Below are 14125 nucleotides of genomic sequence, written 5' to 3'. Positions count from 1 at the left end.
GTTTGCCCATGCCTGATTTAGATCCATCTCAAAAAGAGTATATTCGCTAAGCCCTTTGGATACGACCTTGGAAATATCTGGCTATAGTGCAAAATATTCTCAAGCATTGGGTTTTGGAAGCTGCACAAGATGGCTTTAAGGCAATTTCTGCCCCCTCAGCCAAAACATATACAGCCAAATTCAGTAAGCTGAAAATAATGTCTTAATCATGCATTCAGCTCAATAGCAGGTCTGGAAAGTGCAGTATAGAACAGGCATGGGCAAACTTCAGCCCTCCAGGTATTTGTTGTTGTTGTTGTTGTTGTTGTTGTTGTTATTATTATTATTATATTTCTAACCTACTCTCCCTCCCCGAAAGGACTCAGGGCAGCTTCCAAATGCAAAGGCAAATATTCAATACCATATACAATCATAAAAACACAACACAATAAAATAGCAAATAAATCATAGTTAAAAGTGCATATAAAATAGACTCTATATGCAGAGCCGGTCCACCAGCAAGGCCAATTAGGCAGTCACCTGTGGCGCATTGTTCCTGGGAGCAACGGCGCCCCCAGAAACAATGTGCCACCAGCGGCCGCTTCATTGGCCTCAGCGTTGGACCAGCTCTGACCCTGACTGTTGCGTAACTTCATCTTTGGGTCTTCGTTGTATGGTTTATCTTTCTCTGTGGTGAAACTATCTTGGCTGTGTTTCCTGAATACTACTTTTGAAGACCTATATATGCTTTGTCTGAGGGCTATGTCTGTTTTTCTATCATTGATCTTATGTTTCTTTAACTTGCCCACCTGGAACTTTCTTACTGGAACCTGCTTACCGGGAATTGAAGAGAGCTGTAGGGAGGAAGGAAAACGCATGAGAAGAGAACTAGATGTTTGTTAAAATTGTATAAGCTAAACAAGTATTGTGGTAGAGCAAAAGAAAGAGCAGCAAAAAAAAGGGGGGGTGCAGGGAGAGAAGAAAATGGCATTGCGATGTAGGCTTGATGGATTTTGAACTTGGCTGAATTGATTACTTTTGGCAGTGCATGTGTTTGCATATACAGTGAGAGTCTCCACATCTATGCACGTACTGAGATACATTCCAGCCACCTATGACCAAACTTTGCAAGTAACAAAAGGTGTGTGTCATTCTTGGTTTTGTTTGTCCATCACTGCAACAGGAATATGTATGAATCCAGGTTTTATTAGAGCAATGTTTTTCAGGTGTTTTGGACTTTAGCTCCCGCAATTCCTAATAGCTGGTAAACTGTCTGATTTTGAAATCCAAAACACCTGGAGGAGCACAATTTGAGAAATACTGTATTAGAGCATTCTTGGGATGGGAAATGGAGTACTTAATTAATCTCCACACAGAAAGTGACTTTTATTCCAAACTATATTTCATCGAGCTGATTTTTTTCAGTAGAGAGAAAGTGATACATAAAACTGACATTTTGTTTGTTTTGCTGAGAAAAACAGATGGATCCATATTTTCATTGGTAATCACCATATATAGGTTTAGGTATCACGTTTCCCTCCTTCTGATGTCTCTTCAGGCAGTCCCCAAATTATGAACAAGAAAAATTCTGTAGGTTTGTTCCTAAGTTGATTTTGCATGTATTCAAAACAGGTAAATTTTTAAAATGTAACTCCAGCCCAAATTTTTATATATATTTTTAGCTTTGGATAGCATAGGGAAGGGTTAACACCCTTATGGTGTTTGTTTTGCTGTCTGTGCCCCTGTTTGGAAGATTTCACCCCACTTTCTGTCCTTGTGATAATTGGAATTTGAAAATTGTGTCTTGTGGAAACAAGTATTGGTGATACAACTTCAGCAGAGACACCTTTTCCCCATGGTAACTCTTCCGGGAGTGAATTTCCCTTCCGAGGGATAGATTTCTCTCACTTCCTGTTGTCTCAGCTCCATTCTTAATTATGAGTCATGTGTAAGTCAGTTGTTTGTAACTCAGGGACTGCCTGTATATGCTTGATTCACAAATATATCTAAGAAATATATCTAAGCAGCAGAGACTGAATATCTGTTGGAGGGGCTTTGATTTTGTGTTCCCACATGAACTAGATGGCCCTTGTGGTCTCTTCCATTCCTGATTCTTTGTGGAGAGCTAGCCTGAAGTAGTGTTTTTAAATTTTGAACGATGCCTCTGAAGACCAGGGTTCAAGTCACTTCTTAGCCATGACATTCACTGGGGACTTCAGACAAGGCTCGTTCTACTAGCCTCAGAGGAAGGCAACAACAAACCCCCTCTGAACAAATCTTGCCAAGAAAACACTGTGACAGGTTCATCTTAGGGTGGCTATAAATTGATTCGAAGGTGCACCGAAAGCTCTCTTGTTGGATAGAATATGATCATTCCAACTGTTTGAAATATTAGCTGTTGCAGTTCTTATCCATAGACCAAATAGCAACTCCTTGCAGAACTTTCCTTTTATTTTTGAAACTATATATCAACGTCAGACTATTGAATTTATGTTCTAATCCTAAGATGTTTCATGCAACTCAAGGTGAAATCAGCAACTACTATATAACAGTCATCTCAACCATGAATAACGTTAATCCTTCCAATGTCCCACATGTTCTATTTCCCCCCTTTAACTATAATCAGTGCACATGTACATGTATGTGATTCCTCAGTTTCTTTCATGTAATGAAGAGGCCTAGAATTTATTATCCAAGGGCTCTGGAGAAAGTTCTGCCATCTCCTGTCTCCCATCAAACTACAACAACCACATGCAGCCAGGTCGGCGGTTTGAATCCGGGGAGTGGGGTGAGCTCCCATCTGTCAGCTCCAGCTTCCCATGCAGGGGTATGAGAGAAGCCTCACACAGGATGATAAAACATACAAGTGTCCCCTGGGCAATATCCTTGCAGACAGCCAATTCTTTCACACCAGAAGCCACTTGCAGTTTTTCAAGTTGCTCCTGACATGGAAAAAACAGCCAGGATGCCAGTGATGTGTTGTTTCATCTTGCAGTACTTGTAGGGTTGCAGTCATTATTCATTACAAAGCTATATATTTTCAGTTGAAGCCTTAGCGTGAATATGTTCCTTGAAGTGTGGTGGAGTCTTCTCCTCTAGGGATATTTAAACAAAGGCTGGATAGCCATCTATTGAATATACTCGCATGGCAGAATGGAGTTGTCTCTTACAAGAGCAGCAGCAGCAGCCATGCAGCAGATATGTAATGAGCTGGATGGGAATAGAGGGAGAAGGGCATATGCTCTGTCTTCTCCTCCACTACCCAGTGGCAGACATTTTTTTTCATTTAATGGTTAAACTTGAATCCCCACTATGGGAGAAAGATGGCATCTAAATCAAATCAATCAATAAAGTTGAGAAGGTGGGGAGAAAGCAGATCTAGCATACTCACTGCCGTCGGTATATATAAACAGGATTTTACTCAGACACTCAAAAATATTTATGTCAGTGAAATTTACTGGGCAATAACACAAAGATGTGGTAATAGCATTGTGTTTTGTGAACCATTAAAATTATTTGTTTGCTTTAATGGAGTTGCACTGGATGGCTCTTGTGGTTTCTTCCAACTCTATGACTCTCTAATGACTTATAGAATGTTTCAGCCTTTTAAAAGACTTATTAAATCTCAGCCTGAACTAACTAAGGTGGTGCCCTACAATAATATTTTAATTATTCAAAAATTCAATTTCAAAATTAGGGGATCTCAAAATTAAACATATCTCTTTCACTGAATGTGAACTGGTGGCATCTGTCCTCCCTGCCCAGAAGTTCTAACAAAGGAAGAACAAGTCACTTAGCCATTAGAAACAAATTGACAGAACCCATTTCTTTCTCCATTCCATTCTAGCCCACACAATAAATTGGTCATTAAGCAGGATCACCAAAAGTCTGGCCTGTTTAACTGCCTCTGCCAACATGACTGTGTTGGATGATCAAACCATAAATCCTCTCCCCACAGAGATTGATTTCATCCTGCATACTTGGCTAGTCCCCAGATAAGGCAGTGGGTTGTTTTTGTGCTTGCGTGAGATATAGGCTGCAGGGATGAAAAATCTGACCTTATGTACTGTATGCACCCCCTTACTCCTTTTGCCCTCATTAAGAAAATTATTATTACTTAACCAAGTACTATCAAACATTAAGATGAGCTTTCCTGCAAAATAATGCATACAAATTGCATTGTTTATTTACACTCAATGCACAGTTTTGCAAAATAAGTACTGAATTATATTGTAGTTATGCTTTGTGGACATACTGACAGTTAAAAAAAAACCTAATATAGCACATGAGCCATGCTAAGTGTGGCCCATTAATGACAGCTGTTTTAAGGCCTGAGTTGTATTGTTAGTTGAAATACAGATCCACAGGGTCAGAGAGATTTGCTTATATATCTTCAAAAATTGAATCAGTGAGTCTATTATAGTTGGGACTAATCAATATGATCCTGGCCTAAGTCTGCAAAAAGATACTGGTTATAGTATGGCAGAATCCACTGTATCATAAAAACCAGATATCTGGCTATGTGTTGGAATTACTGCTTTAGCCCAAATTGAAATCTTGATGGAAGCCAATTGAGTCGTATCTGATATAGCACTGATCAACCGGACCAAAATTCTAGTTTGTGTGCCATCTAGGGCAATCATGAGCTATCTCTGTAAAAACTCGATGGCAATCAAAATGCAAACTTTGGGCCTTAAATATTGCATTCTCCAATGGTTAACTTGATTTATTGTAGACCTGCATGTATTCGAAAAAGGCACCTAGCTTATTTTCACCTTATTCAGACATTCATTTACACTGGTCATTTATGTATTTTAATGAGGTGGGGAGCAGATTGCAGCTGCTTCGTCTTATGTATTGGTTTAAGATGCTATATTTACAATATCTGCACATTTGGAAGCCTATGTCTAGAAATGGAAACTCAGATTCTCATAGGATAGAGAACTGTAACTTTGTTATTGCTGTTCCATCTCTGCTTCCTATCTTTCTCACATTAAAATTCAGGTTCAAACTATATGCTAAATTTATCATGTATTTTGGAACAGGTGCCCCTCAAATGGTGAAAAATGTCTGTTAGTCATGTTCACATGAGTTTCTTCAGTTGAATGTATCATGTTTTGTTATCTGATCAGAAACTGGATGGTTAACACTAGTTTAATTTGAAAAACTGCTTGTTGAGACATGCAGCCACTAAATCACAAGGACTACACAATTGGCTTAAATGTTAAGATTTTCTCTCACTTTGAGACATAAGCAACACATTTGTAGGATAAAAAGAATAAGAAAATTGTAATTTTTTCTAATGAACTAAAGCAGGCATGGACAAACTTCGGCCCTCCAGGTGTTTTAGACTTCAACACCCACAATTCCTTACAGCCTACTAGCTGTTAGGAATTGTGAGTGTTGAAGTCCAAAACGGTCTCCAATGTTCTCAAAACATATCCCACAAAATATAGGCAGGAAGGGGCTTAAATGTTTTCTGAAGTAAAACATCCGCTTGAACTCTTGAACATAGTGCAATTTACAGTAGAGTCTCGCTTATCCAACCTTCGCTTATCCAACGTTCTTTATTATCCAACACAGTCTGCCTTTTAGCAGTCAATGTTTTTGTAGTCAATGTTGCAATATTTTGGTGCTAAATACAGTTATTACTACATAATGTTATTGTGTATTAAACTGCCTTTTCTGTCAATTTGTTGTAAAACATGATGTGTTGGTGCTTAATTTGTAAAATCATAATGTAATTTTATGTTTAATAGGCTTTACCTTAATCCCTCTTTATTATCCAACATTTTTGCTTATCCAATGTTCTACTGGCCCGTTTATGTTGGATAAATGAGACTCTACTGTATCTGCAATACTCAAATCCTTCTGCATGGAGCCAATGGGAGCTTGCATTACAGTATGTGTGCATATGTTCACTTGTTGAATCTTTGGGCAACCCTATGAATTTCATAGTGTTTTCTTAGACAAGGAATAGTCAGAGGTGACTTTGTCAATTCTTTTTTCTGAAATTTAGTCTACTCTAGAGCATCTGGTGGTTTCCCATCCAAGTAATCATCAGGGCTGACAACGTTTAGATTTCAAGATCAAACATGAACTGGGTCATTTAGGGTTTCTGAGTTTCTTTTGCAATACTGAACTTTAAGAAGCATAAGTTCTTGCAGGATAACTCCCTGTGTTTTATCTATTGTCCTTTCTGGGATGTTTCCATTAAAAAATAGAAGGCGAGATTAGTTTTTCCCTCTATCTGATCCCCCCACCCCAAGAAAATGAATACAATAGCACTCTTATATTTGTCAGCCACTGAATTAAGCCAGTTTTGAATGCTGTGTTGCGCTATCAATACTCCTCCTTTCAGGACTAAAAATATGAGCATGATGTCAACCTTTCATGCTGGAAGTTCTATTCCAAAAAATGTGACATCTTAATTAGGGAATAATTTAGGCTAAACTGTCACCACCCTTTCTTTCTTTCTTTCTTTCTCTCTCTCCCCCTCTGTGGTTGTAAATAAAATAAGCCGACACAATATTTGTTGCCTGGCTGCTTAAATTTTAATTAAATCAATACCCCTGAGAGGCAACACCTGCTGTCATTAATTTCAGTGAGTCATGCCCCAAAACTAATAACATAATGATTTTTATTAAAACATAGGCTTTATTGCATCGGGTACAGATACAAGTTAACATCTCATAAAATAAATTACCTGCATCACCCAGGTGCTTTAAAAAGCATCCATATCCCAAAAGGTGGCCATGTCAGTCTTTTGCAGTGAAAACAAAATTAAATCTCATAGTAATTTAAAAGACTAACAAATTGGTTATGGCATGTGCTTTTGTGGACTTCTCTTTAAGGTGACACAACAATTTGTGTTACATCTTTAAAGTACTTGGTTTTTTTTCTTATGTCAGTTGAAATGTCATGAATACACACATACATACGAATGTTCTAGGAGATAAAATTTTGACTGTTAGCCGGAGGACGGATGAGTTATTTTGGAGATTACAGCTTCCAGAATCCCCAACCAGCTTGGACAGTAGCCAAGATCTGTTTTTAGCTATGATAACAAAATCGGACCTCTTCGTTGCACCAATGCATCTTTCATTATCCATTATGAGAGACAAGCAATGGGTAACAAACATCAGGAAGTGTTACTGGAAATGGAATGGAGAACTATGTGGCCCTTTAGTCTGATTCATCAAAGAGTGCACCTACACTATAGAATTAATGCAGTTTGATACCACTTGAATCGCCATGGCTGAATACTGTGGAATCCAACACTATTAGGGTAAAGATCTTGTAAAACTACAATTCCTGTGATTCTATAGCATTGTGCCATAGCAGTTGAAGTGGGATCAAACTGCATTAGTTCTACAATATAAATTTATTTATTTATTTATTTACAGTATTTATATTTTGTCATTCTCACCTTGAAGGGGACTCAGGGCGGATCACAGAACATACATATGTGGCAACCATTCAATGCCATTTATACACTGACAAGACAGATGATTGTACATAGATGGAAGTATTCATGGGCTTTTCCCATCTTTGGCATCTTGGAATCTTGTGCTCGGTTCCCGCCACTGGGGGAGGGGGAGGTGCTGTTACTCTATCAAAGAGCTTTGTTCGTAAACTTTCCTCCTTGGTCAAATCACAAGCATTTTTCTGGAATTTCCTTATGGGTGTCTTAAAATACCTCCCCACTTTTTAAAGCGGTACCTATTTATTCATATTTTGCTTTCGAACTACTAGGTAGGCAAAAGCTGGGCTGAAAGCCGGGGGCTCACCCTGACCTGGGTTTCGAACTGTCAACCTTTTGATTGACAAGATTTACTGCAGCTGATGGTTTAACCTGCTATGCTAAAGCCTGGCCCTCCACCCAAAATAATTCTTACCATAAGAAGGGGCTGTAGTTAAACCCAAAACCACAATTGTAATCATTATTGTGTGCTTTCAAGTCATTTCCGACTCATGATGACCCTAAGGCAGTGGTACTCAACCTGTGGGTCCCCAGGTGTTTTGGCCTACAACTCCCAGAAGTCCGAGCCAGTTTGCCAGCTGTTAGGATTTCTGGGAGTTGAAGGCCAGAATATATGAGGACCCACAGGTTGAGAACCACTGTCCTAGGGTTGACCGTATCATAGGGTTTTCTTGGCAAGATTTGTTCAGAGCAGGTTTGCCTTTGCTTTTCTCTCAGGAGGAGAGAGAGTGACTTGTCCAAAGTCACCCAGTGGATTTCAAGGCTGAGCAGAAATTCAAACCCTGGTCTCCAGAGTCGTAATCCAAGATTGAAACTGACTCCCAATTGTCACAATAAACGGCATTTCTTTCCAAGTATTTATTCATTAAAAACTGTATTTGTCTTCCCACCCATCTTCCCAGGTGTTGCTGCTTTGGACTCCGGTGTTTCTGGAAAGATTGGCTTGCGGGCAGTTGTATACTACTTTGTCACTACAATACTTGCTGTAATCCTAGGTAATAAGATGTTTTATTATCATTAAATTGCTTTGCGCTATAAAATTATGGGTATTTTTAATTTGTTTGGCAATTATCAATAAATAGCTATTTCTTACCAAGTCTAGACTCCTAAAGTATAAAAACAAAATTAGATAAAAATGTGGTTATAAACACTTACACCCACAGACTTTTTTATTTTTGCCATATATTACATTTGCAGTGTGCCGGTTCATATGCCTACAGAATTCCCTTTGGGGAAAAAATAAGGTTTTGCTATAGCATTGCTTGTATAGTACAGAGCTAATAATATTTACTCCTCTTCCCATTAACCTTAAGGAGAGCTTATCACAATATGTAGAAATTTTCTTTCATTGACATTTCTGTGTACAATTCACAGCAATGAGCACATTTCCAAATAAGCATTTCCAAATTAATGGAGGGGGGGGGGGGGAATACGTTCTGTGGAGACTACAAATGACCAGAATGGCACTCTCCTTGCACTCCTTCTGGCAGCAGGCTAAAGCCATTTGATTCAGACAGGTTTTTCAAACAAAATATTATATTAATTATTATTATTGATTATGATGATGATATGACTAGGAAGCTTAACAGGCTGTTGTCTCCTGCTCTTCAAGCATACAAAATACCTTATGATCCTCTTCTGTTGTTCTTCAGCCCAGACTCAATTGCAGTCTGCTGTTATGTGATGACTTCATATCATTAAATGGGTTTTCGAACAAGCCAAGTCCTGATCCTTAAGAAGATATAATCAGAGCATGGAAACACTGCTTCTTTGATGTACAGCTCCAATAATACCAATTTAGGGGACCATACACCAAAAGAATATGTTTCTAAGCTCTATGTATATTTTGTCTTGGTTTTTTTAATGCTGAATGCAAACTTCACATTTCTCCAAAGTAGGATTTTTTTCTCAATTGCAGGGATTGTACTAGTTGTGACTATCAAACCTGGAGTATCCCAGAATGCTGAAGATATCGACAGGATGGGCAGCACACCCGATGTGTCTACAGTGGATGCCATGTTAGACTTGGTTAGGTGAGAACCTGAAATAATTGGTGTTATCCATGGTTAAGAAGTAATTTCCCAAGTCCCATTCCCTCAAATTCACCACTAAAGTTAATGATATCTTTTTAAATGGTCACACTATGACACTGGGCTGGAAGAGCTGCATGTCTTAAATTGGATAGAGGTAATTTCTTCATGCTGAGTTCCTGCTCACAGTGAAACAACTTATTGTCTGTCTGCCTGCTATATTTTACGAATCCTTCTGTCTACCTCTAACTTCCTCATGCCACAACCTCCAGACCTCTTCAACTTGCAGCCCTCCAGCTGTTTGAGCCTCCAACTCTCAGAAGCCCTCTCCAGCTTGTTTAAAGATCATAGAATGATAGAATCATAGAATAGTAGAGTTGGAAGAGACCTCATGGGCCATCCAGTCCAACCCCCTGCCAAGAAGCAGGAAATCGCATTCAAAGCACCCCCGATAGATGACCATCCAGCCTCTGCTTAAAAGCCTTCAAAGAAGGAGCCTCCACCACAGTCCGGGGCAGAGAGTTCCACTGCTGAACAATTCTCACAGTGAGGAAGTTCTTCCTGATGTTCAGGTGGAATCTCCTTTCCTGTAGTTTGAAGCCATTGTTCCGCGTCCTAGTCTGCAGGGCAGCAGAAAACAAGCTTGCTTCCTCCTCCCTATGACTTCCCTTCAAGTATTTGTACATGGCTATCATATCTCCTCTCAGCCTTCTCTTCTGCAGGCTAAACATGCCCAGTTCTTTAAGCTGCTCCTCATAGGGCTTGTTCTCCAGACCCTTGATCATTTTAGTTGCCCTCCTCTGGACGCTTTCCAGCTTGTCAACATCTCCCTTCAATTGCGGTGCCCAGAATTGGACACAGTATTCCAGGTGTGGTCTGACCAAGGCAGAATAGAGGGGTAGCATGACTTCCCTGGATCTAGATGTTATACCCCTATTTATGCAGGCCAGAAATTCTGGGAGCTGAAGTCCAAAACACTTGGAAGGCTGCAGGCTGAAGAGGCCTAGATCAATTCAGAATGGCTTCCCAAACTTTATTGGAATAGTTCCTGGGGGTTGTGTGAGTTTGAAAAAATTGTACAATAAATTCTAACGTTGCAGTTTTTAAAAAGTACAGATAGTTTAGAAACAGGATTATCTTGGCAGATTGATGGCTCTTCTACACTGCTTTATAATCCAGAATATCAAGGCAGATAATCCACATTATTTGATTTGAACTAGATTATCTGAGTCTACACTACCATATAATCTAGTTGAAAGCAGACAATCTGGATTTGGTACAGCTGTGTAGAAGAGGCCTAAGAGAACATTATTAGTCCAGGGTTGCAGAATGGGTTTCTATGGTTGAGCTGAGATGTGGACCCTGGGTTCCCAACATCTTAGTTCAACTGTTAGACCCTTAACCATGCCATCTTGTTCAAGATGGGGTATATATTTTCAGGAGGGAGGTTGTTTTTATGCTTGCCAGTTGCTTTATATTGAACATGCTTTTCATTATAACACTGGGATATCTTTGCAGGAATATGTTCCCAGAAAACCTTGTGCAGGCCTGTTTTCAACAGGTAAATTCAATTATGGTATTTTTGAATAAGTTCTTTGCCCTTTTTTCCAGTATCTCTATAAACAATTATGTATCGCTGACTGTACATATTATATACTTTTTTACAAGGGTGCTATAGAAATAACTTTGTTGTCCAAAAGTAACAAATGACAACATCAATAAAAAAGCAGCCAATTCACCAGCAGAGTTTTTTTTTTCATTTTTTAGCTGTGCAGAAACAGAGAAACAGAGAAGAGTTTGAACACTGATGAATAGATAGTGTGATCAGTCCGTTGGAATGATCTGCTTGAATTTTATCTTGATTTTTCAGAATAAATGTCATGATTTTTGTCAGATTATTGCTGTTCTCCAAACTGCCTACATATAGTGTTTTAAGTAAGACTCCTTACTTAGGAATAGTTAGTCATTCTGGATGACTAAGAACTGATTGCTTTCTTAGCGGGATTATGCAGCTCTTCCTTAAGATATTTTTAGACTGCCAGTTGGAGAATCTCTCTCACTTGACTATTTTAACTAGAGTTTGATCAGTTGCTATTTAGTAACACCTGGAGGGCCACAAGTTGCCCACCTCAGTCTATGCAACATGTTTTCAACCTGTGCAAAGAGAACCTAGGTTTGGTTTGAGCTCAGCCTCAGGCCCATAAACAACTCTAAAGAATGGGGTCTGCGGTGGAGCAATGGGATAAACCTTGTGCTGCTGAACTGCTGACCTGAAGGCTGGCAGTTTGAATCCGTGGGATAGGGTGAGCTTGCACTGCTAGCCCTAGCTCCTGCCAACCGAACAGTTAAAAAACATGTAAATATGAGTAGAAAAATAGCTACCGCTTTGGCGGGAAAGGCATAAAGGAGTCATGCCAGTCACACGACCAGAGGTGACAATGCAGGCTCTTCAGCTTGGAAATGGAGAATAGTACCTCCCCCAAAGCCAGAGATAAGAACCGCCTCCAGAGCCGGAAATGAAAAGAGAAGCCTTTGCCTTTGTCTATGTATGTGTGTCTTATTATATTGTAACAAGCATTGAATGTTTGCCTGTATCTGTACTGTAGTCCGCTCTGAGCCCCCTTGGGGAAAAGGGCGGAATATAAATAAAGTATTATTATTATTATTATTATTATTATTATTATTATTATTAAGCTTACTTTATAAGATTACTTTATAGTTTCCCATCACAGTTTTTTCCTCTCCTTATTCCACTCTGTGTATAAAAACCAAAGTGCCTAGTTCATCCTAGTTCACATTGGGTCTTCCAAAGAGGAAAAAAATCCTAATTTCATTGCAAAGCAGAATGTGAAACGAGGGGTTGAAGTTATCCAGCTAGTATTCAAATCAAGACATAGATTAGTTCTAATTACAATATTTTGTTCAGAAGCCAAATGCTTCTAAAAGGAAAAATCATTTTAGTATTAAAGACAATTAGCATTTGTGGTTATATAACAGTTTGTAGTCTTTTTCTGTCACTTGCAACAGTTTTTACTATTTTAAATATGGGTTTTGCACTTCTTGTTAGTATTTTATAACCTTTTGCAATATGCACATGCTTACAAGCCCTAATTAAATGTCTTAAATCCTAAAGATACTGCCAATGTAGGTGTTTTTCAGTCCCTTGTTTCATCACAATGAAATCGATATCTGTTTAACTTTCAGTATAAGACCAAACGTGAAGAAGTAACCTCCAAAAAAAGAGACAAAAATGGCACTCTCCCCACAGTAGACCCATTGCCACCCATAATGCCAACACAGACTTCACAGGTATGAGTACTACTGCGTACTGTAGGAAATGACATTGTTTTGCTGCTGAAATTATATAGATACGTCTAGTGAAACTATACCTAGAATTGAATAATTATACTTGTTATAAATATAATCATTTATGAAAGGAAGCAAAAGTGATTTACAGAGACCCGTCAAATCCTCTTAAGAACATTTCTGCTTTATTCTCACCAAATGGAGCCATTAAATGCTAGAAAGTTTGCATTCACCCAGACAGTAATGTAACAAATCAAACAGAAAACAAACTGCAAACGGATTTAAGTTGCTGTAATTTCCTAAACAAGAATAAAGATGCTTAAGTTTCATATCAACAAAATGCACCTCTGTTAACCGGTGATCTTTTCTCTTCCACTCTCAATCTGCAGAACAAAACCAAAGTGTACCAAATAGTGGGCATGTATTCCGATGGTATTAATGTGCTCGGCTTGATAGTCTTTTGCCTTGTATTTGGAATTGTTATCGGAAAAATGGGAGAAAAGGGACAAGTGCTGGTGGACTTTTTCAATGCACTAAATGATGCCACAATGTACATTGTTCAGATGATAATGTGGTAAGTAGAATAATATTTTCTTAATTAGCTCTCTTACATTGTTTATATTGACTTCTGAATATTTTAATCAATACTAGGGGTTGGCTGGAATCCAGTTGGGTAGTAACAAATGAGTAATGTAGAGTTACACACTTGTGGCTGTTTTGTACTCATGATCTATGTGTAGTTCCTAGTTTAGGAGTTACATAGTGACTGTGTAAGTCCCTCATTTTCCACTTACCAAGAAGTAGCCACTGCAGTCAGTGGGGCTCTGTTCCTCTGCCCTTCAGGAAGCAACCAACTAATATTCTCACCTTTTCTTGTGTGAGCTGCCTCTGACACAAGGGTGAATTGGAACAGGTTCCTGCCCCTGTTTGTCTTACTAGAAATCACATGTATGGATGTAAACTCAGCAACTTTCTAAGTGACAGGGGGACTTAGACCCCTGTCAACTGCAACAACTTCTTCAGAGTAAGGGAGTGTGGGAGTAATCAGGATGGGATTCACTATATAGCACCATAACTATGGTATTTACATAATACCTTGACATGGTTCTGACCATATTTGTAATAACATTTGGTATGTTTTATTCTCTACATAGTCATTGAGATTACAGGACGGTTTCAATCATTTTTAGATTTTGTATTAAAATAAAGCAGCTTTTAAATAGGGGTATTGTGTAGTTTCTGGCTGTATAGCCATGTTCTAGCAGTGTTTTCTCCAGATGTTTTGCCTGCATTTTCAGAGGATGCCCAGACAGCTCAGAAACTACAT

The 14125-nt window shown here is 38.8% G+C and overlaps 1 protein-coding gene across 2 annotated transcripts in view; it reads left to right on the top strand.

The window, feature by feature from the left end:
• The window catches only part of slc1a1 (solute carrier family 1 member 1), a 50416-nt gene that overhangs the window by 26757 nt on the left and 9534 nt on the right, over nt 1-14125 (top strand). For both annotated transcript variants that reach the window (XM_008103333.3, XM_008103332.3), the window contains exons 3-7: nt 8365-8457; nt 9381-9495; nt 11011-11053; nt 12697-12801; nt 13188-13372. In XM_008103333.3, coding sequence (XP_008101540.1) covers nt 8365-8457; nt 9381-9495; nt 11011-11053; nt 12697-12801; nt 13188-13372 — 541 coding nt within the window. The remainder of the gene's footprint in view (nt 1-8364; nt 8458-9380; nt 9496-11010; nt 11054-12696; nt 12802-13187; nt 13373-14125) is intronic.

Source organism: Anolis carolinensis, chromosome 2 (genome assembly GCF_035594765.1).
Source record: "Anolis carolinensis isolate JA03-04 chromosome 2, rAnoCar3.1.pri, whole genome shotgun sequence".
Lineage (NCBI taxonomy): Eukaryota > Metazoa > Chordata > Lepidosauria > Squamata > Dactyloidae > Anolis > Anolis carolinensis.
Note: the sequence above shows the minus strand (reverse complement) of the source record. Positions and strands in the feature narration are given on the sequence as shown.